The sequence below is a fragment of the Lepisosteus platostomus genome, chromosome 3 (assembly GCF_059453375.1).
Source record: "Lepisosteus platostomus isolate fLepPlt1 chromosome 3, fLepPlt1.hap1, whole genome shotgun sequence".
In the NCBI taxonomy this organism is placed as follows: domain Eukaryota; kingdom Metazoa; phylum Chordata; class Actinopteri; order Semionotiformes; family Lepisosteidae; genus Lepisosteus; species Lepisosteus platostomus.
In genome coordinates, this window is record NC_142613.1 from 63,308,711 (window position 1) to 63,336,424 (window position 27,714).

The 27,714-nt window shown below is 36.5% G+C and overlaps 1 protein-coding gene and 1 long non-coding RNA gene across 2 annotated transcripts in view; one reads left to right on the forward strand and one right to left on the reverse strand.

Moving 5' to 3' along the window:
• LOC148675250 (uncharacterized) overlaps positions 1-21,313 on the reverse strand; it is a 34,336-nt gene extending 13,023 nt beyond the window's left edge. The window contains exon 1 of the long non-coding RNA XR_015935480.1: positions 20,841-21,313. This is a non-coding gene — a long non-coding RNA (uncharacterized LOC148675250). The remainder of the gene's footprint in view (positions 1-20,840) is intronic.
• Positions 1-26,878, forward strand: part of blk (BLK proto-oncogene, Src family tyrosine kinase) — a 53,626-nt gene extending 26,748 nt beyond the window's left edge. The window contains exons 2-14 of the mRNA XM_088626379.1: positions 4,176-4,277; positions 6,043-6,151; positions 10,285-10,321; positions 12,017-12,110; positions 13,008-13,106; positions 13,751-13,854; positions 14,261-14,410; positions 15,366-15,518; positions 16,173-16,352; positions 17,006-17,082; positions 22,983-23,133; positions 23,692-23,823; positions 24,058-26,878. Coding sequence (XP_088482505.1) covers positions 6,044-6,151; positions 10,285-10,321; positions 12,017-12,110; positions 13,008-13,106; positions 13,751-13,854; positions 14,261-14,410; positions 15,366-15,518; positions 16,173-16,352; positions 17,006-17,082; positions 22,983-23,133; positions 23,692-23,823; positions 24,058-24,260 — 1,488 coding nt within the window. The 5' untranslated portion in view covers positions 4,176-4,277; position 6,043 and the 3' untranslated portion in view covers positions 24,261-26,878. The remainder of the gene's footprint in view (positions 1-4,175; positions 4,278-6,042; positions 6,152-10,284; positions 10,322-12,016; positions 12,111-13,007; positions 13,107-13,750; positions 13,855-14,260; positions 14,411-15,365; positions 15,519-16,172; positions 16,353-17,005; positions 17,083-22,982; positions 23,134-23,691; positions 23,824-24,057) is intronic.
• Positions 26,879-27,714: the final 836 nt, after the last annotated feature.

The window sequence follows — 27,714 nt, forward strand, 5'->3', positions numbered from 1 at the left end:
TTTGTTTCTGTTAAGCAGCACTTTGTCTTGACCATTTCAATCAAGGATTCACAATGGAGGATTAATAATGAAACTCCTAATGGAGTTAATAATGAAAGTTAGGAAGAAAGACTGTGCTTACAGAGGGCATGAAGAATTGCTGTTGTGGTTATAGGATTAGTGGAGGTTTGCTTAAACAAAGAACACTGGAAGGATAGCCTGAAGTCCCATACTTATACACCCAATCAACTGCCCGGAAGGGTATATATAGTAATACAGTATACCCATATATTCTTTTACTTATTTTATGAGGGAGCCCTAAATTTGCTGTCTACATGACCAGATTGCAAATACACAAGCCAAGAAAGTTAAAGCTAAAACATCCGTATGTATTCATGCAAAGAAACAAGTAAAGGTTTATTCCATGCTGAAAAGAGAAGAAAAGAAACACAATGTTTTTGGCTGTGGAGCCTTCTTCAGGTGTAAAGAAGCACCCTTCTTGACATTTTGCTTGGTTTCCATTTGGTCACTTTATTTGACTTTGGCTGTGCCAATGTCACAGTGAGGAAGGGAAAACAAAACACAGGACAGAAATGCAAGCCTTCCGTGCATGTCCAGTAGTCCTCATGCCGTTCTCTCTCGGTGAGTGGTTATATGTAGTTTACAGTCACAGGAAACCTATCCAGTCCAGAATCTCACCATGAAATAGAGTTTGAGGAGATACTGTAGCTACGTCAGCATGAGTAAGGCTGCAAAGAAACAGGTAAAAGTTCATTCTGTACTGAAAGGTAAAGAAAATAAATGGTGAAATCAGGTGTGAAGAAGGCTCCACAGCTGAAACGTTGTGTTTCTTTTCTTTACATTTCACCAAGGAATGAATCTTTACCTGTTCCTATGAAATAGAGTGGTTGATGCTGTTTTTGAGAAAAAACTGTGCGTGCTATTAAGGAGTTTTAAATAAAGCTTTGCTTAATTAATTGCGAGATTGTTTAATTACTGATTTTTAATAGCTATTTTTGACCTCCCTTGCGTACTGTATGTGGTCTGTCTTCAGAGTTGAACTGATACCATAGAGCTAAACTGTCACACTACATCTAAAGATTGGGCTCTTCCTGGTGCACAGGAAGTTTGAATGGTTTTATGACTCTCAGAGGAATGGCATCACCATAGCCGTAGCATTTTGTGTATTTTAAACCATTGTACTCTGCTATAACCTCAAGTTATGTCACTGATGTAGCATGCAGTATGTTGTTCATGTCATCATAAGCTATGCTGAACTTCTTGACCTTTTCCATTATTGTATTACCTATATGTTGTCCATTTTTATCAACATTTTGAATTATTTTGGTGTTTCTTACTTAATTGTGAAAAAAGCATTTAAAATATATTTTGTGAGTTTTTGTGCTTTATTACTTTATATTCTGTTAGTATGAGGCTATGTATTAATATTTCCTGCAAAAGAATGGTTTGTATTATTACTGTGTTGAGTTATTTTTACCTGAACATACCAAGCCAATATTTCTTTTGAAAAGAAATGCTGCAGCTGTCATTTTTCTGTCATAAAGAACACGTTCCCAATTCAGATCTTGGAGGACTGGTGTGTATAATGTTTATCGGTCCAGCTGGGCTCTTATCCTCAGTCAGCTCATTATTGGTTTAAATGGAACACTGTAACAGCTTTGACTAGTCCTTTAGGATTTCTTTTATAAAGGAGAAACCTATTTCCTTAAAATATAAATGTAGTATCATAATGCATGTATTTATTTTACAGTTCTCTAATTTTAACAGGAAGTCAAAATCACCTTAAAAATCAGAATGCCAGAAACTATCAGGCTTTTGCATTGTGCTCTGCTTTATACAGTACCTAATTTGGATGCATGAAGCCCATTTATTTCTGAGCGAATAAAAATTATCAATTTTCTGTAGACCTTCTCCCCTCTACAGCTTTATCTTTTATCACTGTCAAGTAACAACAGCTTAATTTCATTTTTTTTTACAGTATAACTAGAACTCAGTGCCCCACTGTCTGAAGACATAGGCCTAGTTCTATCTTTGTACCACTTCACACTCTGCTGTCTATCAGCATAAAAACATTTCGCACTCTAGAGTAAGCATAACTGGCAATCATTTTCTCAAAGCTGAGTTATTTATTCTCCCATAAATAGAAACAGTCCAAAAAATGATTCAAAGTTGAGGAGGACCTACACCTAATGCAGATGTCATGGATTGTCTAAAATACGATAAGGTTACTGTACCTCTTTCCTCCGTAACATTATCCACTAAAATCGTTTATGAAAACTGCAAACATAAATATATTATATAAAAATACACATGATGGTGTTCTAAATTAAAAAAATCTTTAATGAAATTCATAATTTGAAGATGTACAGTATACAAATGTCACTATAGTAGTTTCTGATTATAGACTGTTTTACCTGATTTAAAAAACTCAATATAGCAGAATTACAGAGATTAGAAAATATGTCATGCTACAGAAAAGTTCCAAAACTGATATACAGTATAGTAATCTCAGTAATACTGCACAGATCAATGTCATACATCACATAAATCATTTTTGAATTCCATAAAACACAAGAATAACATACTGTATATTCAATCCTCTAATATCCCTTTAAATAAAATGCAACTTAATATATAATAACGTTTCAAAGTCCAGTGAAACCAAGACCTATACAGGAACCTTTGAGGACTTCCTGTCATCCTAGTGTCTAGAAGTACTGTAGGTAACTTCAGTAGTAGCACAAATCATTATAGTTAACTCAAAGTGCACTTCAGAAACTTGGAAAATAGTCACTGAAGCTCCACAAGTTGAGGCATGGTGATAAAAAAATCCACAGAAAGCCGAATCTATCACTTTCTCACAAATGTTTATCTTGCTATTAGGGGCTGAGAGACAAGTGGTTAACAAGGCAATTGTAAATTCATTTGCAAATGTTTCAGATTTCCAACACAAATGGCTTTTTCAGGATCCAAGACGTATCATATCGTGTAGCATTCATGGCTGGATTACAAGGGAAAAGCCTTTTCTGGAGAACTCCAACATTAAAAAGAGGCAACTTGAATCTGCTGGATTACAATTGCTCACAGCAAAATAACATTTGTCATAAGTGAAAACATTGAAAACATGGGGGGGGCGGGGGGGCACATTTATTTCTGGCCCTATAGTTAGTATTCCATACATTCTGATCCTTTGGCATCAAACCACGCCATGTCTTATGTTCGAATTCAATAAAATTGAGCTTTCTGAAACTTTTTAAAGATGAAAGAAGAGCATTTCTGGACATGCTCTTCAGTATTATATTTCCATCAATTTATCCAGTGTCACAGCAACCAGAGCCTTTCCCAGCCTTTCCTGGGAACGGGCACAGGGCAGAGTATATCCTGCATTATACTGTATCTGATATGAAGGTCATGATGAGAAAACACTTATGTCCATTGACAAATATGGCTGGAAGCCTATTCTGGTTTGGGGCTGTTTTACTGTACATCTACAAGTACTACTGCCCTTTTTCAGATAGGGGAAATAATGAATGAGTACATTTTGACCAAAAGGCCTACTGTAGTTCCATCTACTAAGAACCTCGAGTTTGACTGAAAGTGGACTTTCTAGCTTGACAATGACGAAAGCACACATTCAAATTGACTAAGAAACGGTTAACTGTATACAAAATACTGTGTGTGTTCTTGACTGGCCATCTCAATCACCAGACCTCAGTCTAGAATCTAATTACACACTGCCGGAGGCATCTTGTCGGTGTAATCAATGCCAGAGGAGGATTTACAAAATAACAATACTACAGCAATATTAATATATTTGATGCTCTTGTTTTCTGGACAGTTATTTATGACATTTTTTTTGCTGTGTGCAATGCTATTATGATTACAGAATAACATTTTGGATTATTTTTCAAGTAAGACATGATCTACTCATTCAATCACTCCATTGTATGATGTTTTTGTTCCTATTTCGTACTCACGTCCTATAAATATGAGTTCAGAAAATATATATATAGTATATATCTTGTATACACAAGTTCCATATCAATAGCATTTTAATTTAGTAATTAAATACAGAGGAAAGTGTATACAGAGGAAATAGCTTTTCGGAGACACACCAAATCCAGTAAATGATGCACTATATATATGCTGATCAGTATTTTCCTTTTTCCGTTTAGTGAGAAGCATTAACCCAGTGGACACCACATGAAGAAGCTGTCTGAAACAAAAAGAGGACAGTGACACTGCAGGGCCTCAGGGCAACGGGAGAAACACCTTAGGTAGGTAGGGGAGTATACACCTTTAAATAATACCTGTGTGTAAGAGCATTTAAGACAAATCTTTGTAAAAAAGCAGTTTTCCATGGGATTACATTTTTAATTATTCTTTTTACCTCACATGCCATGTTCAAGTGTTAGCTGTTGGAAACAGTTTAAAGACTGAGTTTATTAAAAATGTGCGATTTTTAAGATGACGTAACAAATCAAATTAATATTTTGAATGTCATTGGGGATCATAAAAGTACAGGAGCAGGGCTCTTCAACCCTGGTCCAAGAAGTTCCATAGGTTATTTTTTCTGACAAATTTTTTTAGTTTACTTGCCAAACTGTTTTGATCCTGAAAAGAGCTCATTGCTTCAAGATCTTGGGCAAAATACTCAGCGTGTGGCCATCTTGTTTCTGTCTTCTTGGACCTTTAGTGTGGAATTAGAATATACTTATTCCTTTGCAGCCCACATGCTGATGAAGCTCTCCACTCCAACCTCTTTTAACTGTATATTAGTGAATATTTCCTTTGATTTTCTTGCTATAGGTTTTTAAAACTTGTAGCATGTAGCCTTATGCCATCAAACTGGTTAAAAAAAGCTACCCTGAAATAAAGGAACACGTAAAGGATAGTTCACAGTTCATAAACACTTTTCAAGTGATATGTTAAGTGAATAGCAGAAGTTTGCTCTCTCAAAAGTATAAATTAAATAATACAAACAAGCAAGCAAAGAGCTGGGTGAGGATTATCCTGATTCCTCACAATCCAAACAGAATGCAAGCTATGAAAATATTTAGGGCACCAATGCGGTCTGGTGTTTAGTGTTCTGGATTCATAAATGGAACATTCGGGGCCCACATGCTGGGAGTGACACTGCTGCTGTGTCCTTTATTCATGTATTTCAGCCTGCTGAAAGAAAATGTCCTAGTATACCTGTCTGTGGCTTTCAGTGTTATCATTGTGCCGTAAATGAGAGATTTTATGATCAATTAACTTCTCTGGTTAAATTAAAGGGTGTCATTAAAAATAAAATATCTTATGGCAATAAAATAAATTAAAATTAAATAAGCGCATCTCCACTTTTTAAAATATTCGAAATAGTTCAGATTCATCGCCATGATTTGAGGATGTGCGACACACAGAGGGGTGCAATAGATAAAAAGGAAAACAAGAACTCTGAATTGAAACAAAAAGAAATAGAACCAAATGTAAATGTAATCAGAAAGGCCATCCTGATGTTCTGCTAAATTATTATTATTGTTATTGTTGTTGTTGTTGTAAAGCTTGTAAAGCTGTAGGAACTGTATTTTCCACGTTTTCATGAATTCATGAATTCCGGCTGCTTTCCCTTTTCCCTTTTTTTTTTGAAAAACACTATACTGGTTGCACTAAGCATTGTTAATATTAATTTTTTGCATGTTTTTCTACATTATGTTCAATTCTTTGAGTTCCAAGTCTTGCAGACAACTTTGTTGACCTTCTGAAATGAGTACAAGAGCAGAACAAGATTAAAGCATTCCTGTGTGTTATCCTTTGGGGCAAAATAGCTGACTAAATAAAGCTTTTGTAAAATTAAAGATCCTATGATTTGTTAGTGGAACACAGATAATAATGTTCTTCAAAATGAGAAGAACAATTCATGTTTTCAATAACCTTAAAAGCATTCAATAAACAATCAAAAAGGACAGTTCCTTTTTATCATACTTTTCTGCTACAGCTGCCATGTTAAAAGATGTTTTTTGTCTTATTATAACTTTGCTTTTTTATTTTTTTTTTAAGGATGGGCTGTATTTGCAGTAGTCGGAAACCTGATAAAGACACTGCTGATCACTGGGGGAAAGAGAATGGGCACATAGACAATTCATTTCCGCTCCGTGGCCCACTTGCTGTAAGTATCTACATTTTGTTAATTACAGCATTCCTTGTTCAATCCTGGAAAAGAGACACTTTTAAGGATTACAGGAATGGATTAATACAGTAAGTGTGTAAAAAATGAGAGGAGGCCATTCAGTCCATCTTGCCCTTTTGGAGGTTTGTAGTTAATTGAATGGCCTCCTCTGGCCATTGGAGAGAAAGATCTCATCCAGTCTATTAAAATAGAAACATTTTACCCAGATATAAGCATTTGCTGAGTTTAAGAGCAAACCTGCAAGTGCAAAATGAATAATTGGGATGTACCTTCTACATCAAGAAACTGGGTTCAAAGAAATGGGGCCTGGTTTACTCAAGAACCATATCAAATTGGGTCTGCAAGCTGGGCTTTATCCATACTTATATGGACAATATATATAATATATATATAATATATATATATTTCCACACAAGCCAAAATCCATAAAAGAAAAAAGAGCCACTCAGAGCATTCAGTGCTGAATCTACTGTAACTGCTCTTAGTTTTCCTCTGTGAGTTCTACGTTCTGTATTGAGTCTCTAACTGTGATTTCATTTGACTTTACTGGCACAATGTTTCTCCTTTACTATATTTTAGACGTATTTTAGAATATACATTTTGATTGTTATGCAGTCTATACCATGCTTCTACAGAAACCAGGCACTCTAGAGTGGGCACTCTTCCCACATAAAGGCAAGCAAGCTCCTTATTTCAGTATACAAAAATCAGTTAAAAGCTAAGCAATTCAAAGTGCTTTGTTCAGTCTCTCATCTCAAAGGAATGTCTGTTGGGAGTTTCTCCATTATCTGCTGATCAAGGAAATGATTATATGCAATTAAACTCTTGCACAAATTACACATTCACACAAAATATGGTGCCTGTCCCATCATATTGGCCTGTCCACTGTGTAGTGATTCATAGCCGTTTCAGGGACGCCAAATATGTAATGTTAGTGGCTCTCTGAAGGCACCAGTTCTGTAGGGTTTGGGCATTTACTGAGACAATTATTAATTGTAGCAGTAAATCACAAAGTTGATTCTTTTGATGGCTTTAGAGTCCAACCATGCGACATAATTCAAACAACGCACACACACAGGTACTAATACACGAGGATACATTTATTAATACATAGAATATGCATATAAACCTAACAGATCTTATCGAGAGGGTTATCAGAATACAAAAGATATATTCGGTCAGTTACAAAGAGTTACACATATCAAGAGGACATACGTTCAGTATATCATTCATTAAGACCGTTTCGTAAAGTGAACTTGGTTACAACTTCTCCATTAGATACTCAAACAAGTACATAACTCTTAGGAATTAAATTGATATCAACTGGTTTGGATAACAATTGAATTCTCGAGCTGTAATGCATTGAAGTTGAATACTCATCCAATCTCTGGGGATTCAGATCTCCTGCGGGCACAAAGAAACAGTTGCAGGCTGTTGCTGTCCAATCCGCGCTCTCTGGCTCCGTGCCAGGCTGTGCTGTGCGGCTTGCGACGGTGCGCTGCTGATGCTCACTGACCGGCTAGTTGGTGTTGTTTAACTAGCACAGTTTGTGCACAGGAGAAAAGATGACTGTGGGTCCCAGCAAGTCAGGAAGAGGACCAGTTCGTTTATGATGAAGAGCTAGTTCTGAATAGTGATTCAGCTGTCCACAATTCCGACCTGTTCACGAGGCCTGCTGCTGGTTACTCTCTGGCAACCTCCACTCTAGACTCTTAGAACAAAGGAAAGTTCTGGCACTCGGACACACTGGCCGTTCCGTGGTTGTCCGGGCTGAGTCTCAGGATGGTCAGGAGGCGCGCTGCGAGGATGTCCTGCCCTTGGGAGCCTTCTGCTCCTGGGCCGTCCTGCCCTGGAATTCTCCTTTGAATTCCCTTTAGAACAGTCCACAGAATCCTCTCCAGAATCCCTTCTGAATCTTGTTTTCTGAATCTGAATCTGAATCTGAATCTCTCAGGCTCTCTGTGTTGCCTGTTTTTACCTGGAGGAACTTCAGCTCATTGATTGGCTGAAAGTTCCATGGGCATCAGAGTCCCACGTGGGTTACTCGGCCCTACCAGTCCCTGATTGGTTGATCAAGGTGAGATATGAGTCACTTAGTCCTGACACTTAGTAATGCAGTCCAGATGTCCAACTCGCACTCCCTAGACAGATAGGCGCCAATGGATAACCATTGATCATGATAGCCAGGCTTAGCTAAGTGCATCCCCCTTTGGGAGCTGTCCTTGGGCCTTAAATCACCTTGCATGAATGGTTTCTCTGTGGCTGCACCACAGAGATGAACAGAGAAATGAGGCCTAATTTGGGAAAGCTCAGAAACACTTAATTCTGCATTATTATTAAGCCTCACCGCTACAACTGAATGGATCCTTAAATTTCTAAATTGTGCTTTTAAATCTATCGTTACTGCCGGGATCTCAAGTATTGTATTCATTTTATAGAAATGACAATTTCAGACAATAAAACCAATTTGATGATCCTATTTTATTTACAGTGGACATGAAAAGGCATCTATTTGTTTCAACAGCTGTGTATTTAACGTCATGTTAAGAACTTTGCTAAAATAATCATACTGTTCTGACATAATATAACCATGAAAGATTTTTTAATAAAACAATACTTTTGCATTACAATAATTTACATACACACATTTTTGCATACGTACAATTTTATTTTATATATTACTCTTTAGTCTTGAAATTTAACATGGCTGAGATTGTTAAAAAATATTCTTTGTTGTCTGATATTTATATAAAGTAGAAGGTTCACATTCTTTTTTTGCATAATTTTAAACATTCTTAGAAAAGGAGTAAACCCCTCGTTTAGTTCCATTAGTTATTACAAATTCCATTCATCCAAAACAATATGGTGGAAAATACTGTAGTGTGGAAGAATATAAAAACACTTAGATGGCATGTAGGCTGATTTATACTGAGAGAGCTGTTTATGGTTTCAGATGATTTAATAAAGTGCACCATTAATACAGTATCATCCCAGTGAAACTGTTTAAGAAGCTGTAACATTGTTTTAGAATCGTTGGGACAAGCTTTAAGGTTACTGTCATTCAAAACTCTTCTTAACATGTTTTTGCTGGCATTGAGACAAAAAGTAAGAGCAGCGGCATAGTTTTTGATGTTTTTTTCTAATATTCTCTAATGAGGATAAAATGTTCTTTACACTAAAGCAAAAAAATCCAATGTCCATGATGCAATAACAAGAAACATTCAGGCTGTGGAGATATACATCAGTGCAGCTAGTCTGACTGAATAGTTTACGTTAAGAAAACAAATTAGTACATTAAAACGATTTGTATGAGTTGTTACACCCTCCCTCCTCCACTCCCCCATTTATAAATCTCAAGAGACCTTGACATCTCACAGACTTTCAAAAGCTTTGCAATAAACTTCCCTTACAAGTGAAAATCTAATACTGATTTTCAGGGAGCAAGAAAACTGAAAAATATGCAACTGTAAAGACTGTTAAAACATTGTAGAAAGTTCCATGTATTTTTAAGAATATCAATACTGTGCTTTTATAAGAATATTGCTTTACATCCAAATGTGAAGGGCCAAAGACCTCCCATTTGTATTTGCATTTGTGCAGTGTAACAGGCTGTGATCTGGCCTGTAGACTAATAGCTCAAAATCAGGTTCCCTGATGTGTCGCAGTGTCGTTGTCCTACTGTAGAGTAGCTTGATTTTAAACTGTTATAACCTATTCATTTTTATACTGAGTAATCCAATCAGTGAGATCAAACAGGTTTTTATTTTACTTGAATTTCAGTTAGTTTAATTACAAAATAGATTGACTGCATTGTGGTTTCCATTAAAAATGTGTGGGGGCCAGAATGATCAGTGAGACCTTTCAACAATTAGCCAATGTTTGGGCCAGCTCTTGCTAATTGCAGCTCAACAGCTGTAACCTGAAATAAGCCAACCTCCTGCCATCCTGGCCCAATGTTTGCTTGTTATCTGGGTACATGTATTTAGGTCATGGTACCCTTTTCCAAGAAAAATGAAATTTGAAAATAAAAGATTGAATTCCCAGATTTTAAAAACTATGTACAATTGTGTCCATTCCAACTATAATTCATAATTTCTATTTTATTTTTACAGCCCCAAAATGATCACAGACTGGGTTCTCCAGACCATGGTAAATCATGCTTATGATCTTTCCTTCATGGTCGTAATATTTTCTAACATTAATTCAGCTGATAAAAGAATGTAAAGTACATATATACCCTGTACTGTCTAACTTGTATAACATTGAATGCAAAGAATAAAAAGAGCAGAAGTTCATAGCGATGCAGTGCTCTTCTTTTTCATGCCTAGTGCATATTCTGCTGTGCTTCCTTCAGATCTATTTTCTTAAAAATCAGTATCACAAATCAGGGGTATTTCATCTTGTGGGATTACTTCCAGTATAATTCAATATGAGTTTTTTAAATTATTGTGCACTGCCAACATTGAAATGGTCTCAATTTTATATATTTATGTAGTGACCCTTTGATGTGCAAATAGAAACAAAAATCCAAACTGTAGATACCCCGAAACAGCATTGCTGGGGTACACGTGGACATTTTGTAAAGATTCACATCACTCTTGTTTTAAATGAGTGTCTAAAGAAGACACTATCAAGCAAATCATTGCTATATCTGCTATAGAGACCACAACATATGCTTCCTGTGTACAACAGTCTCTCACAGCAAGCAACATCACACGGTTTGTGGTCATAACATTGCTGACCTTTTCAAAGTGCCTCAGGTCCTGATTAAAATCCTGCCTTTTCTATTTCTCAGTACAGGGTATAGTAGGTCACTTATATGTCTGACAGGGACTGAAAGTCTCTGTGTATACCCTTGAGAGTTCTGTCTCATCCTTAAGCCATGCAGGGTCTATGAAATAAAGCAGTATATTATTACAATATGGGCAGCTGCAATGCCTTGATGAATGCCTAGTGCCCTAATGTCTCTTATGATTCATTTTTTTACAAAAATACATTGATCATGTGAAAACTGAACTATTTAAATGAAGTTTAGTCAGATGCAACACAAATTGTGGAGAATTTCTGAAAACATTAAGAGAATGTTATGCATGCTGAAGTTATCAGTGCTTTAAACCAAAGAAAAGAAGTTGCTCCAAAATCTAACTTTAATTATAACAGATATATTTCCTTTTCCGGTCTTACAATTGTCATTTGACACTCACATTTATCAATATCAAGTCGGATTGTTCTAAAAATATCATTTAATTAGTATATGGTATGCTGACATAGTGTAGCACAGATTTCAGATGAAGCACATCGAGGAAGTGTAGCAAAAAGAATGTCATTGTTTGCCTCATTTTGGCTTACCCAGATCAGTTTATCATGGGCTATTGCATTACGTACTGTAGCATTGTCAAGTAAGTGAGTACATTCACCAAAGCACAGTCTAATAATATGAGATTCTAGCCATGAGCCTTGCTGTGAGAACATCATGTGCCTTTCTGTTCAGCATTAAACCCCTCTGTTAATGCCATTCCCTGTGTGTTGCTATTTGTTCTTATGCTCACACACATACAGTATATAGTTATATATTAAGAATTTAAATTCTTCACTAATGTTTTTTAATTCAAAAGCTTATTAGTAAAAACACTCTCCATGAAAAACATTCTCTGACTTGATGCAGCATGTTAACATATACTGTATACTATAGCAACTTGCAACTGATCTTAGTATAATCACTTTAAAGAGTGGATTATGGCTTCTAGATCAGAATATAAATGATGGCCACCATTAAAAAATAAGGATATAGCATTCATGTACTGTATCTTTTATGATGATGATTGTAGTAATGATTTCTTTCAGATTCAAATATAGTGATTGCTCAGCATGATTTCCAGCCAGTTAATGAACATGATTTGGCATTCCAAAAAGGAGATAAGCTTACAGTTTTACAAGAGTGAGTATCTACTGTATATTTATCATCATATTCTTTGTGCACACACAAATGTGATCCATTCTCAAAGAGTAGGTTACATTATAATTCTGTGTAGCTTGGCCATTCATTGTTGTTTTTTTTAAGTATCAAAACTAAGCCAAACAACTGAAAATTTGAATGTTACAGTGTTAATGACCAGCTTTAATTAGCCACCACTTTCACATAGTACTTGAAGTATAAATGATTATATTGTAGTATAACAGTATAGTAGTATCATTATATAGTTATCATTATTTGTAAAACCTTAAATTCAGAGATAGACAATGAATGGATCAGTTGAATATCTTGAGTTTAATTCTGAATCCCATTTCCCCCCCAGGATATGCACAGATGTAGATTTTACAACAAAACTTTAGCCCACTCCACCAGTATGTGCTCTAAAAATGTGCCACCCATTTCTTTTCACTGTGAACCTCATATACAGACAATTCCGTCCTTCAAAAGTGAAGGTGTATATGGTTCACACTGATGTCACCACATTGTGGTCACTCAGTTAATACAACTGATTACCTGATACTGCCCTCTACTTCACAAATGTTTTCACCCTTGTGTTAGAGCCATTACCAAACATATTTACATATGGCGATAGATATGCTCATGTACTGTATAATGTTACTTGTGTTTCAGTGCCATTCTCTCACCAACTTTGTTGCTTGATGTGGATTCAAATTTTAAAACTAGTCACCAATTAAGCACACTTATTTATTACAAATAATATTTTGTTAATTAAATTTTGTTCATTAAAGATGGCACCTATACAAAATAATCTGTACTCTTAAATTATGCTTAAATTGTGTTAAGATGTCTCTCCAACATCCCATTGGCTTTGTGTATTGTATGCATTTTTCATCTTTGAAGAAAGGGGGACTGGTGGCTTGCTAAGTCTTTGGTGAGTGGAAATGAAGGCTATATTCCACGGACCTATGTGGCCAGACTGGACACACTGGAAGTGGAGAGGTATGCACCGTATACATACTGTACGTCCTCACAATGGCACCCTCTCTGCGTAATGGAAATTTCTGAGGATCAGGAATTATATATAAAAGAGGCCAAAGCAGTATTATTCTTTAATTTTCAGGTGAAAAGAAATTCTAAAGGGAAATGTTTACTGCTGAGTATTGCACTTGCATATCCTGTGATGAAAACAAAGCAAGACAGAGATCCAAAACCTTTCTTTGTTCTTTTTTTGATAAGTTTTGCATGAAACACTTTTAGCTATTCTTTCTATAGCAGCTTCAGCTTGAACAGGGCATTGTATGATATTCTTATTTCTTAGAGGTTGCAGGTATCGCAAACCACTATCTAAATTAAGTTAGAAAATTACTGGTTTTTCTTGATTTTTTATTCTTTATTGCTTAATATATTATGATTACTGCTATTTTTGTTTTCTCATATATTTTTGAATGCTTTTCATAAAGGAAATAAAAAACCTGAGGAAAAACACAATTGAAGGATGATTATGGCAAAGGAGCTGAAAAGCATTCAAATTTTAAATAAAGTTTTTGTTAATGTGTGTTCTTGAGAGGTAAGGGCAGTTTTTGCGATACAGATAGCATTTGCATTAAACATCCTCATGTTTTTCATTCTGTTTATCACTGCAGATGGTTCTTCAAGAACTTGACCCGAAAAGATACCGAGCGGCTCCTTCTGGCTCCTGGAAACAAACCTGGAGCTTTTCTAATCAGAGAGAGTGAGACAACCAAAGGTCTGTATCCCTGCTGGCAAAGTATATTTCAGACAATTAGCTGCACCAACCTGAAAGGCTGTAGGACAGAGAATTACAGATTGCTGGCACGTTCAATATTCCCTGTGCTCTTACCACAAAAAGGCCTTTTTCATCTGGCGTGGAAGACGCCAGGAATATGTTCTGCACATTTCTCTCAGATATTAAAACATGTTTGATCAATGCAAGCCAAATTCATATTTGATTAAGTTTTTTGAGAATCAAACAGCCTAATGCTGGTAAGGGAAGACTGGCTGTGTGAAAATCATGAGAAGGCTAACATGATTCCTTAATGTGTTGAACTATGGAAGCACACAATGTTCTGTCATGCAAAGCAGTGAGTGGAAAAGTTGTAGAATCTTACTGAAATGCCTCCATTCCCTTGCAGGAGCATTCTCCCTCTCTGTGAGAGACCTGGTAGCGCAACATGGAGATGTTGTCAAACACTACAAGATACGGTCCCTGGACAATGGAGGCTATTACATTTCACCCAAGATCTCCTTTCCTACATTGCAAGACCTGGTGAAACATTACTCGAGTAAGTTCATGTAAAGCAGAGGTAGTTGAGACAATATTCATCTCTTAAGTGGTTGCTTATCTTGTCTTGAAGGCTTCATTGCCATTGTGTTTCTTTCCCCGTGTACTCTGTTGTGGCTAGAAAGGAAATGACAAGGGGCTCAACCAGAGGCCCCTTTTTTCCAACAGAAACAGAGTTTCCCAGAGAAGGGGTCCACTTGGCTAAATGGATAAATGGATTTGGACAGGGATAGGCAACTGTAAATTGGCAGCTGGGTAGTTTGAAGTAGTAACCTTTGTGACTCTCCTGGTTCCTATGAGCTTAGAGTATTGTCAGTGAGGTCCAAGCCATCCCTCTAGTTGATGCTAATTTTTCCCCAAGACACCATGGAGTGGTGAGGATTTGATTGAGAGCATGTAAGGCCCCAGCGATGGAACAGGGGCCATGCGTGGTGAGCTGAGCTGATCAAAAAATTGTGTCTCCAAATAGAGTGTATGAAGTGAAAATAATTAGTTTCAAATGAAAAAAAAAATAGAAACAGAAAATGATATGAGAGCAGTTTGCAACCTGCATGATTTACATAGATTCTCACTTCAGATATTTTTGTCTTTATTTCCACAATATTTTAGCTTCATTCTTCTGTTTTGTGTCAGCTGTATTAATAAATGCAGGCTTTCAGTTAGATTTACAAAGCCCCAAGATAGTTTTGGTTGCCAGTGCATTTGTAAAATGAATTGAGGGAAATTTAACACAAATGAAGAATCAAAAGCATAAATTACATTTAGAAATTATTATATTGACTTTGTATTGAATGAATGCATAAACCTTAAAGTATGAATTCTTTAGTATACCATACTTTATTTGCAGTGCCTGAAGTTTATGCTTTTATAAGTAGTAGAGAAATATGTATTGAAGCTACTTTCTTCAAAGAGTAATAATGATGCGAGCTGTCGTTGGTCTGTTGTGCCATTTTCAGAAACAGCAGATGGTCTGTGTCAGCGCCTGACTGCGCCATGCAAATCTGTCACACCTCAGAGGCCTTGGGGACAGGATGAATGGGAGATTCCCCGGGAGACCCTCAAGATGGTGAAGAAACTGGGTGCAGGGCAGTTTGGAGAAGTGTGGATGGGTGAGGCACATTGTGCATTGTAAATGAGCAGTCTCTCTCTCTGGGTCTCTGGGTACTAATTTCTAATAATTGAAAGACAATTATAAAAAATGTAATGTACTGTATCATGCATTTTAACTTGGAAAGTACTGTAAGTTAAATTATGTAATATGATTCCAATTCAGAAGCACTATGCTCTTTAGGTGCAGGATCTTAAAAAAAATAGCTAAAACTGGAATAAATAACTGGAATAAATTCAGGAAATCCAATCTTTGATGAATGTGGCTGCTCAAAATATTCAGAACTGTACTTTAAAACCTTTCACTTTGGTGAATGTAAGGGGGCCGGAGGTGGAGCCCTTGCAGAGTAGTGATGACACCATGTTCCTCTAAACGCTTGACAAAGATATCTAGTACGTTTCATTGCAGCCACCCCTTGAAAATGATCAGTAACATTAACAGCATATGGAGGTAAACCCTCTCATCTTTTTGTTTTTTTATTAATCATGAATTACTAGTAATTAGTGATGAATTTCATATATATGCACCCGGATTTTAATGAACCATTCCGTCATTTTCTTTTAAATGCTTCAGTCTAAAAGAGAAAAAAGGAATAAATACTCTTTTTTAATATAGACTAACCATTGTAACGGTGGGTTCTGAATTATCCATGCAGGGTACTACAAGAACAACCAGAAAGTGGCCATCAAGACGCTGAAGGAAGGCAGCATGGCTCCTGAAGCTTTTCTGGAAGAGGCCAACTTGATGAAGGAGCTCCAGCATGATAAGCTGGTCCGTCTGTATGCTGTTGTCACAAAGGAGCCCATCTTAATTGTCACAGAGTACATGGTGAACGGTAGGAAATTCTCCTTGTGGAAGACTAACAGGATATTACTCAAACAGTCTTTTTCAGAGTGTTGCAGCAAAACTGAATCATTCAGTGAAAAATAGTTTATTTTTTTCTATCAAAATGTATCAGGCTTAAAAGCTAGGTCTGGTAAAAATGATCAATGCTAATAAGCCAGCCTTTTTTTAGCCCGCAGTTTTATTTCAAGTACCATTACTTAGAAATGTTAGTTATGGAAAGCCCAAATCTAGCAGTGTTTGCAAATCCATCAATTGAAAAATGTGTGAAATGCCATAATGCAGAGAAGATTTGGAATACAAAGCTGGATATGGTCCATCACTCAAGGAGCATGTTACTTTAAGTGCACAACTTTATCTAATTGATCGATATGTAACAGGTGCTATGGGTCTTTAGAAATCTGCGATTCAGGCTGACTAATGGTAATTACCAGACCCGGCTCTGGAGACAGCTGATTTCAGTTACTGAAGGAGCTTGCCACTTTCTGTGAGCAGAAAATCAAACCAGGCTGTCCCAACTATGGTCAAGCCAGATTGGTTAAAACCATCAGTCGAAATAATTAAAATTAACACATGTGTTGTTATTATTATTAGTATTATGTGTTTATAAATGTACTTTGTGTTTTTTCAATTTTCTGTGTCAAGGTAGTCTACTTGACTTCTTAAAAACAGAGGAAGGAAACCGGGTGCAACTTCCCAAACTCATAGACATGTCGGCACAGGTTAGTGGATCCTTGTACCTTTTGGACATGAACTAGTCTTTCTTGGACATGCAGGATCCATTTAGGAGAACAATGAAAATAAGGCACAGACCTTTGACTTATAACTGCTTTTCCTTTAGATGGCATTGTATGATACTGTATTCTACAGCTGATAAAGTGAGACACTGCAAAACCACTTACACATCGCTTTGATAGTGAAGGATTAAATTGCCTGAATCAGCTGTCCAGTTTTTTGTCAATGTACCAAGTTGGACTGTAATTTAATTTTCGTAAGTTTATTACTTTAAACTACTGCATAGATTTACCCATTCGCGTAACAAAGGTTACGGGAAAAACAAAGGTGAATTCCATGCTGAAGAGTAAAAAAAAAGTAAAAATCACAGTGTTTAGCTTCGAAGCTTTCTTTAGTTGTGCCCACACAGTCAAAAGATAATGTGTATTGTATTCATTTTTCTAATTCTTAGCATATAATGCTTGGTCCTTTCTGGTTTGCACATACTGTAGATACTACTCACCACTTCAGCCCTTACAGAGGATCATATTGTTATTATTATGTGTTTTCAGTACATACAGTGATAATTCATTCAATGATCATTAAAGCCTGTAGTGTCTTAGTTTCTGCACTCAGAATTTAAACTTTCTACATGACATTAGATTCACCATTAATTTGCTGCTATTGTGCTGATAACACACCAAGTTAAGGTGACAATTAAGAAAAAGAGGTTGAGCTGTAATTAATGAAAAGTATTCAAAATAGAAATAACCTTTAAAGAATTTTGGAATTACTTGCATTCAGTTAGAGCACAGAACCAGAACATTCTCTGTTAGTACGTACTGTAGGTAAAAACTTTAATTACACCTATAATTTAAGTAATGCATATTATTAATTTTAATAAATAAAACTTTTTACTGTGCAAACCCGCTATTCAACCCTCTCCTTCTTAAAGTACAAAAGCAAGCAAGTCCAAAACTGTTGCACTTTTCAATGGCTTGGCTGAGGTGCGAACTTATAAATCAATATAGTAACAGAGAAACAAATGCACCTTCACACATAGAGTTTCACTGAACTATCACTTTGATATTCAACAGATAGGGTTTCAACTTAATATACAAGTGAATTGAAAGTCTGCCTTTCGTATGAGGTCCTTTATGCTAAATTAACTAGAAAAGGCATTCTCCTGCATAGATGGGCATTAAACATTGATCTTCAACCCTCAAATGACCATGCATTTACTGTATGAGGTGTCTTTTATGTATCTGTATCTTGTTTAAAGCCGTTTTATATTGAAAGTAAAGAAGTAAGAAAAATGACAAGGGGCAGGATCCTTAGCAAAATAATCAGTTCACCATTGGAGCAAGGGAATACAGCACTGGATCCCAAGACTCAAATATGTAACTAGTGTAATTTAGCTCAGATCTTTTTTTCTGAAAGGTGTAATTATTCTAAGACCATTTAGAACGTCTGCTGATGGTACCCATTTTCATGTCTAAACATAGAAAGTGGTAGCAATGATAAGGGTTGTGGTCAGTCACATATGAGCCTCAGCTCTTAAACCTCACCCTCTATCACTTATTAACATCCGGACAGGATGTGATGTATTTTCTTCCATTTTCCATGCTATTAAATACAGACACATTTTAGTGTAACAGCAGTTTGAAGTTCATTTCCTGAAACTGTATACATCCTGTTAAAAACCACATCATAGATGCTGCAACACCTTAGTTTTCCCCTAAACTGTCTGGGTAACAGACACTGCAAGAAGAAATGTAAGTACAAAGTTAAGTACTTAAAAATACATATTCCCATTAAAAGTCTACTTCTACAAGTTTTATCTCATTATTAGAGATCGCTTATGTACTATAACGTCATGGTTAACTTCTTTGACTAAGAGAAGCATTAGGCTGTTTCTCAGCCTAATTTTCATGGCAGCATTTGTATCAGTTCTCTTTATTTTATTGATTTGTTTCTGAGTACTGAACGAGTTTTAGTTTATCTGTCCTAAACCTGTAGATTAAAAAAAAACATGTACCTTTAAAGTTACAGGATTAAAAAATTATAAAAGCGTAAGTAAAGTTGTACTTGAGAGGAAGCTACTGTATTAATCCCATTGGGGTCGTTTCAGCTAAGGTAAACTAAAACATCATAAAGTGACCTGAGTTTGGATCTCAACTGCCTGGCTAAGAAGCCTACTCCAGCTATCCACAACAATTTTTGTAAAGAAGCGTTTCCTATTTTACATCTTAATTGAATCCACATTTACTTGCAAATTGTGACCTTAAATCCCCTGGGTTAACCCTATCTCTCTTGCTTAAAATTGTTTGTTAAGTTCTCTACCTACCTTAACCAGTCTGTACATGACATGTAAGCCAGGCATCATTCTTGCTACTTGTCTTTGAACGCTTTCTAGGCTTGTAATATAATATGTGTAATGTGAATTAACAGCGCATTGTAAAGCTTAAGCGTATCTTTCCTGGATTTAAATGCTAAACCGTTTGCTGCGTATTCAAGGTCCTGTTTGCTTTGCCACAATGTTTTGTTGAGAACGTAGAAGAATCTACATCAACACCCTGATCCCTCTGGTGTATAGCTTCATGCAGCTTTCAATACCCCGGGTCATCTCTATAGTTAATACTGCTTCTACTAGAGTAGATCACTTTGCAATTAAATATGCCTCCACAATCCATGGTTTGGTGTAAGTCTCTGTTTAATTCAAAATAGTTTTGTGTTTACCACCCCCCTATTTTTACATCATCTACAATTTTAACTTGTTTGTTAACTATATCAGAATCTACATCATTGATACAGATCAAGAAGAGAGGGCAGGCCTTATGTTGATGTGCTGTTTCCTGTTTGTTAACCTCTTAGTAAAGCAAGACCTTCCCTTTCAAAATCCAAGTTAGTCATCACTTAAAATGACAGTCTCCACATTTTAGGTCTGATGAACAATTCCAAAACTCTACAAGTAAAGACTAAGAGTCCTACAGTTTCCTGGTTCATGTGTGTTATTTGTATTGAAAATTGCTTACAGATAAGGGGGAATCTCAAATCAGGGTGGTGTAACTACTGTCTCACTAATTTACGTACAGTATATTCATGATCTAGATTACAGTATAGTTATAGTAAACTAGTCAAATTTACAGCTGATTTCCAAATTAGGAGGTTTAGTGAATGCTGCAGATGCAGCAAATTAAATCTTTAAAAGATTGAGATAAAATTCAAGACTGGGCAAACACCTGCCAGATGACATTTAATGTAGACAAGTGCAGTGCATGTTTTGCATGCAGGTAGCAAAAACATAGACTGTAAATGAAATTAAAAAATGAAGCTTAGATAGAAGAGGGTACTTATGACAAAGGGTTATGTGTTTGGTTGAGACATCATTTACATTGTGTAGTGTGCTCTCACAAGCCACCAGTTCTGTATTTGGGCATTTACTGGGACAATTATTAATTGTAGCAGTAAGTCACAAAATGATTCTTTTAATGGCCTTGGAATCCAACCATTTGGTATAACTCAAACAACGCACACACACAGACACTAATACACGAGGATACATTTATTAATACATAGAATATGCATGTAAACCTAACAGACCTTATCGTGAGGGTTAGCAGAATACAAAAGGTATATATTCAATCAGTCACGAAGAGTTACATATACCAAGAGGAGATACGTTTCAGTATATCATTCATTTAGACCGTTTCGTAATTGAATTTGGTTACAACTTCTACATTAGATACTCAAAACAAGTACATACCTCTTAGGAATTAAATTGATATCAACTGGTTGGGATAACGATTTAATTATTGAGCTGTAATGCAGTAAGTTGAATACTCATCCAATCTCAGGGGATTCAGATCTCCTGCGGACACAAGCAAAGAAACAGCTGCAGGCTTGTTGCTGTCAAATCCGCGCTCTCTGGCTCCGTGCCAGGCTGTGCTGTGCGGCTTGGTGGAGACTCCTGCGGCGCTGCTCTCTGAAGACCGGCTAGTTAGTGTTGGCTTTAACTAGCGAAGTTGTGCTCAGGAGAAAAGTTACTGTGGGTCCCAGCAGGTCAGGAAGAGGACCGGTTCGTTCCTGATGAAACACTAGTTCTGAATAGTGATTCAGCTGTCCACCGTTCCGACCTGTTCACGAGGCTTGCTGCTGATGCTAACCTCGGGTGGATCCTTTGGTTACTCGTGGCAACCTCCGCTCTCGACTCTTAGAACAAAGGAAAGTTCCTGCACTCGGACACACTGGCCGTTACGTGGTTGTCCGTTACGTCTTTAAATCAGCCTGCATGAATAGCTTCTCTGTGGCTGCACCACAGAGATGAAGAGAGAGATGGGGCCTTATTTGGGAAAGCACAGCAACACTTAATTCTGCCTTATTAACAAGCATTGCCACTACAATTGCATAAAAGTCCTAGTAATACTTCGTTTAAAATATTGTGTACAAGTTTGGTCACTATAATACAGAAGAGCTATTGCTGCTTAGGAATGTTTTGGAACTTAAAAATGATATCCTTTACTGACAGACTGAAGAAACCAAACCTTTATAATCTCGAACAGAGAAGTTTGCAAAATATTAAAAATCCTCAAAGGTACTGACAAATCCAATTCATCAGATTTCTTTTGAATGAAGTGTGAAACACAAAACAGGGCACACAAGTGGAAACTACACAAAGACATTTAAATCTGAGAACAAGAGACCACTCTTTATGCAAAGGGTTATGGGAATATTGAGCATGTTACCCAGCAATGTTATTTAAGATCATACACTGACCATCCTGGTCATTGCTTTCACAAGCTAGGTTATGAACAACCATTAACCATTTCAACCATATGAAATTCAGCTCCTTTACTTGAGTTCATTTTTAATAGCCTTCAAATATGAAGAAGTTCAATAATGGTCAATAAATTGCCAGCAGTTTTATCACCGTGCAGCTCAACTCACTGAAGCTAAGCAGGTGTGAGCCAGGTCAGTACCTGGAAGGGAGACCTCCTGGGAAAAACTAAGGTTGCAGCTGGAAGAGGTGTTAATGGGGCCAGTAGGGAGTGCTCACCCTGTGGTCTCTGTGGATCCAAATGCCCCAGTATAGTGATGGGGACACTACACTGTAAAAAAAGTCCTTCGGATGAGACATAAAATCAAGGTTATTAAAAATCCCCCTGGACATTTCTTGAAAAAAGTAGGGGTGTTAACCTGAGGTGTTCTGGCCAAATTTCTCCCTGGCCTTTACCAATCATGGCCTCCTACAAATCCCCCTCCATGAACTGGCTTCATCACTGTTCTCCTCCCACTGATAGCTGATGTGTAGAGAGTGTACTGGAACACTTTGGCTGCTGTTGCAGGTGGGTGATGCACATTGGTGGTGGTGGATGGGGTCCCTGTTACCTGTAAACCACTTTGAGTAAAGTGTCTAGAAAAGCACTACAGTATATAAGTATAAGAATATTGTGTTTCCCTAGTGCATTCTTTAGCACCTAATGCAACTAAATGATCTCAGATTTGTAAACATTATATACTGGGATGCCTTTAATACAGTATGTAACAAATGCTGGATCCTGCTGAGGGCAGGGTGAGTCCGCAAGGGATCTTGATGGTCTCATAAATGCAGCAACCCTTGCATCCTCCCTGGTGCTTGGACTGTTGGCGAAGGGCACTCCTCTCCTCCAAGCCAGTGCTGAGTGGACAGGACTGTGGAACTTGATGTTTTATAATACAATTGGATCGAATTGAAGCCACGTAGGTCAGGGGAGTTTGCACTGCCTACATTTCCTCATTTTCCCCTTGTGCAGACATGGGGATCATTACAGGAAGCCGAGGCACAAAATACACACCAACTGTGTATTAGAAAAGAAAAGTAGTGATTCTAAATTAAAAAAAAATTATAGCTCTTTTTTTTTCTTCACAGATTGCAGAAGGGATGGCATACATAGAGAGAAACAACTACATTCACAGGGATCTCCGCGCCGCTAACATTCTGGTTTCTGAAACGCTGAAATGCAAAATTGCAGACTTTGGTCTTGCTAGGATCATTGAGACCGAATACACAGCACAGGAAGGTATGAACATAAAATGTTTTATGTATGAACATAAAATAATATGTGAATAATGTGTGTTTTTTAAAAAGGTGTGTGGATATTGTAGTGTGGGCCTTATATTAACTGAGCATGTCATGGAACAGTAAGCATCTTAAAACACAAAGGCATTCTAGAATACATAGAAATGACCAACAAATGAAGTATGTAGTAGAACCACATGTGTGATTGCCTATAGCTAACCAAAAACAACAAAGAAGTGCCAAAATTATGTGGGTGGGAATTCAAGAGGACAATTTATTTCAGTGGCAACCTGTAAGCAATGTGTTAGTACCTAACTACTGAAGCAGAGCTTGCTGAGTATTATTAAATGAGTACTGCCTGGATATGTGAGGCCTACTGTACAGAGACCTACAGTAGTAAGTTGTTTACAGGGATCGTCTATAATTACTATACAGGTTATGTCTTGTATGTCATAAGAAATGCTTGTTCCTGCGAGGATTGTTATTAATAATTTAATTGTCACTTGACCTAATTCTGTTTACCTCTTAGTAATCTGTCCTCCATTTTTGTCTTCTACAGGTGCTAAATTTCCCATCAAATGGACAGCTCCTGAGGCAATCAACTATGGTACTTTTAGCATCAAATCCGATGTGTGGTCCTTTGGGATTCTCCTCACTGAAATTGTTACTTACGGGAGAATACCTTATCCAGGTATTTCTAAGATTCTAAATTTGTGAACATACAATTATTATAGTGTGATCTTAAGAGGGTATAAAAATCAAATTCCTAATACTAAGACTAAATAACAAATGTGGATGTCCAAACTGTATTTAATGCATAGGTTTTAGAATATTTTCATTATTTACACAATTGCTTATAATACAATGCTCCATCCTTTTAGTACACATACTTTAACATAATTTGAAATGTCTTATTGTTTATCAGGCATGACCAACCCAGAGGTTATAAGGAACCTTGACAGGAACTATAGAATGCCCTGCCCAGACCATTGCCCGTTGGAACTGTATGACATTATGCTGAAATGCTGGCAGGAAAGACCTGAAGATAGACCTACCTTTGAATACTTACAGTGCACCCTTGAGGACTTTTACATTGCAACAGAAAGACAGTATGAGCTGCAACCCTAGGAATGATGATATACAGTACTAACTTCCTGAAACCAAGTTGAAGATATCACTGGCAATCACATGTGGCCATTTGGATACAGTGCCTTTCCATGAACCTGACTTCAAAATATATAAATATATTATTCAAAGAAGTATTTTGGGGGAAAATGACTTTACTTAGTACTGCAAGATATGCACCTTGACTTGAAATGCTCTGAGCACAGAATGAAGGAAGCTTTAGTACCTTCCAGACGTGAAGAACTTTCCTTTTATTTGGATTTAATCTCTTGGTAATTCTTGAAGTCTGTCTGCGAGAACTCTTCAGATTTCTTATAATTTCTTTTTCATTATTTTGGCTTTTGGACAGCCCTTTCTGTAAATACTGTTTACTGAATACACATTGCGTATGCTTATACATTTGAGGGATATACTGTACTTTTGTGTGTTCATTGACAAGAAAAAATATACCGTAATGAGATTTTTTTTTTCAGGAAAACATTGCTCCCAGCTTTATTTTTCTGAAACCTGATCTAAAATTCAGAAAATTTGAACCTATTGAGAACTTTCCTGGCAAACAGCAAAGAAACCTCCTATGCCAAAGTAACTTAAATTAAATATCTGTGAACTGTGCTTTCTTTATTTTAGTTATCAAAATACAGACATTTGCTCGCTTGCTTGCCTGCCATCTGAAACTGCAGTTTGAACCAGAAACCAACAGGAGGGGAGAACATTTATAGACAACCTTAGCTAGTTTGCATATTTGTTCTGTGTCATTCTAATATGATACAAAATTGTGGCAAATCAAGAATATCAATAGGTGGCACTCTTGTATCATTATAACTATTCTATCATACCAAAAGATACACAACTGGACCTGAAAATTCATCCTGCCTATATTTTCTCAGAACTGAAATTTTGCTAAAAATCACATTCATTTCCCATCTTAAAAGATCTGTAATTAAATTGTATTTTTTAATCAAGTTCATTTTAATAATTGTTTCAGTTATTAATTCTTATTCTGAATAAAGCAGCAAATGCGAGCTGTGCAAGATGCTCGTCTCTCTTCTCTGGAAGGTAGGAAATATAAGAAAAAAACGTGTGTGTTGTGGGACCTGTTTGTGTTGTTGATAATGTTGTGTGATAAATTGACAGAATGGTGGCAGGAGTTCTAAAGCAAGCTCAGGATTAATTTCATCCCTCAGTTGCAATTCTAAATTATAGCTCAAATTAAGAGCTTGTGTTATTTTTGGAGTTTCATTTTAATAGAGGCAATTGAGAGTTATGTTGTAAGGATATTAATGCTACACAATTCTTTACAGGCGGCACAGTATTGTTATGGTTAGCACTGCTGCCTCACTGATCCTGGATCCTGGGTTTGATCCTGGTCTGGGGTACCTTCGTTGTGCATTTTGTGTATTCGCCTTGTTGCTGCATGGTTTTCTCTGGGTGCTCTGGTGTCCTCCTATAGTCCAATGCCATGTTATCTAGGTTAATGGTGTCACTAAATTCTCCAGCATGTGTATGTGCCCTGCAGTGGACAGGTATCCCTTTGAGGAGGTTTCCTGCCTTGTGCCTGTTGTTCACTGGGCTACACTGCACGTCTTTTCATTCCTGTATTGAACTAGGTCATCACTGAACAAGTGTGGACTATGTGGTAAGGTGTTTGCAGTGCTACTGTACCTCACCGCTCACTAAAGGTTAGGTCTGTCACATTTGGTGCCGAACCCCTGGAGCAGGCTCTGAGATTCTGGACTAAGGTGCCTTCAGTGTGTAGTTTAGTGTTTCCCCTGTTTGCATGTGAATTTTCTCTAGGTGATAGTTTCCACCTTCCAAAGACATGCTGGTTATATTGGTTGGTAACTAATTTTTCCATGCGTGTGTGTCTGCAGTGAATCGATGTCCTTTCGGGGGTGTAGTCCTACCTTCCACTTCTTGGTTCCACTGAGATTTAGAGACTCACATTTGCTGTGACCCTTAACAGGAATTAAGTGGCTTTCTGATAAAGGATGAGTGGGAATATATTTACTTATTTGTGGGAATTCTGAAACCTCTTTCTCTAAAAGACTGAGTTAAAGGCATAGACATAATCTTTCTTTCTGTTATGCTGTTTTATAAAAATAAAAAAGTAATGAAAACTAAAGCAATCATGAGAAACTATAATATGTTGTTCCTGTAAAGTAGGTTGGTGCATTTTAGATACTCTTTTACAGAATATCCCCACAGATAGCAATTTGAATTCATACTGTAACTATTATTTAAAACTCTTTCAATATCCGCTTTTGGGCTCACTTTCCTGACTACAAAAAGAGAAATTATAGAATTTTGTTTTCCACTTCATGTGAACCTTTGCTGAATTTTTATTTTAATGCCACTATGGACATTACATTTTCTCTAATATGGGTCTGTTAAATAAATATTTCTCTCTGTTGTTAACTGTTTATTTTTGTTATGTGGACTTGAAATAATGTATAAATGTGCATATAACTTTATTGAAAATAGATAATTTAATATAATATCTTTCCTTATGAAAATTGCTTTAGCTTGGGAATGATAAAGCCTTAAAAGTCAATGCAGTTGCCAATATGCTGCAGTATACAGCTCTTTAAAAATCCAAATAAAATTATTTTTATTCTTTTAAAGTATCTTGCTTAAAACAGTTCTCTGCATATAAAATATCTTGGCATTCCTTGTTTCTCGTTTTGTTTTACACAGTTCAACTGAGTTTCCATTTCTGACAATGCTTTCCAATTGACTTTTGTTTGCACAGCACATCACATTTTTTCTTGAATCTATGAGAGAAATTTGAATTCTCCAAAAAGTCAATGGTGTGTTTTTACAATATACTGTATACCTTCTCAGAACAATGGAAAATATTTGCCATCAAAACTGAAAGAACATTCATGAACATTGATACATACCCATTTTACAGCTATTAAGAGGGAACCATGGTTTCTCAACATTTTACTCATAATCGTTGCATGCTGAAAGCATGAATATTCTATGTTTTAAAGGCAAATTAATTTGTTTTCATCTCAATTTGAAATACTGTACAGTAGGTACCATTCTGATTTTGTACACTAATAATATCTAAAACAATGTCCTCAATATATTGTTAACTGCTCAAAGATGTATTAAGATGAATGTTTATTGGGTAGGATTCAGACCTGAGAAAAACAAATAAGTAAAAAGTTATTTTTAAATAAAATCTTACTTAGTTTATATATATATATCTTTCTAACTCTAATATAATTTAATATTCTACATTCAGGTTTACGTTTTTCAAAATTTAGATTGATCAATAGGTTAAAAAAGAAAGTGTAGAAATTACTATGGAGTATATTTTTTACTTTCCCACAGGAAAGTCATTATTAAACTACATGTACAGTGTATGTCCTGAATAATCCCATGGTACCCTCTTGAACAATATGGCTAGGTAGCTTGTTCCTGGCTGTTCCTGACTCCTCCTGTTTTTGTG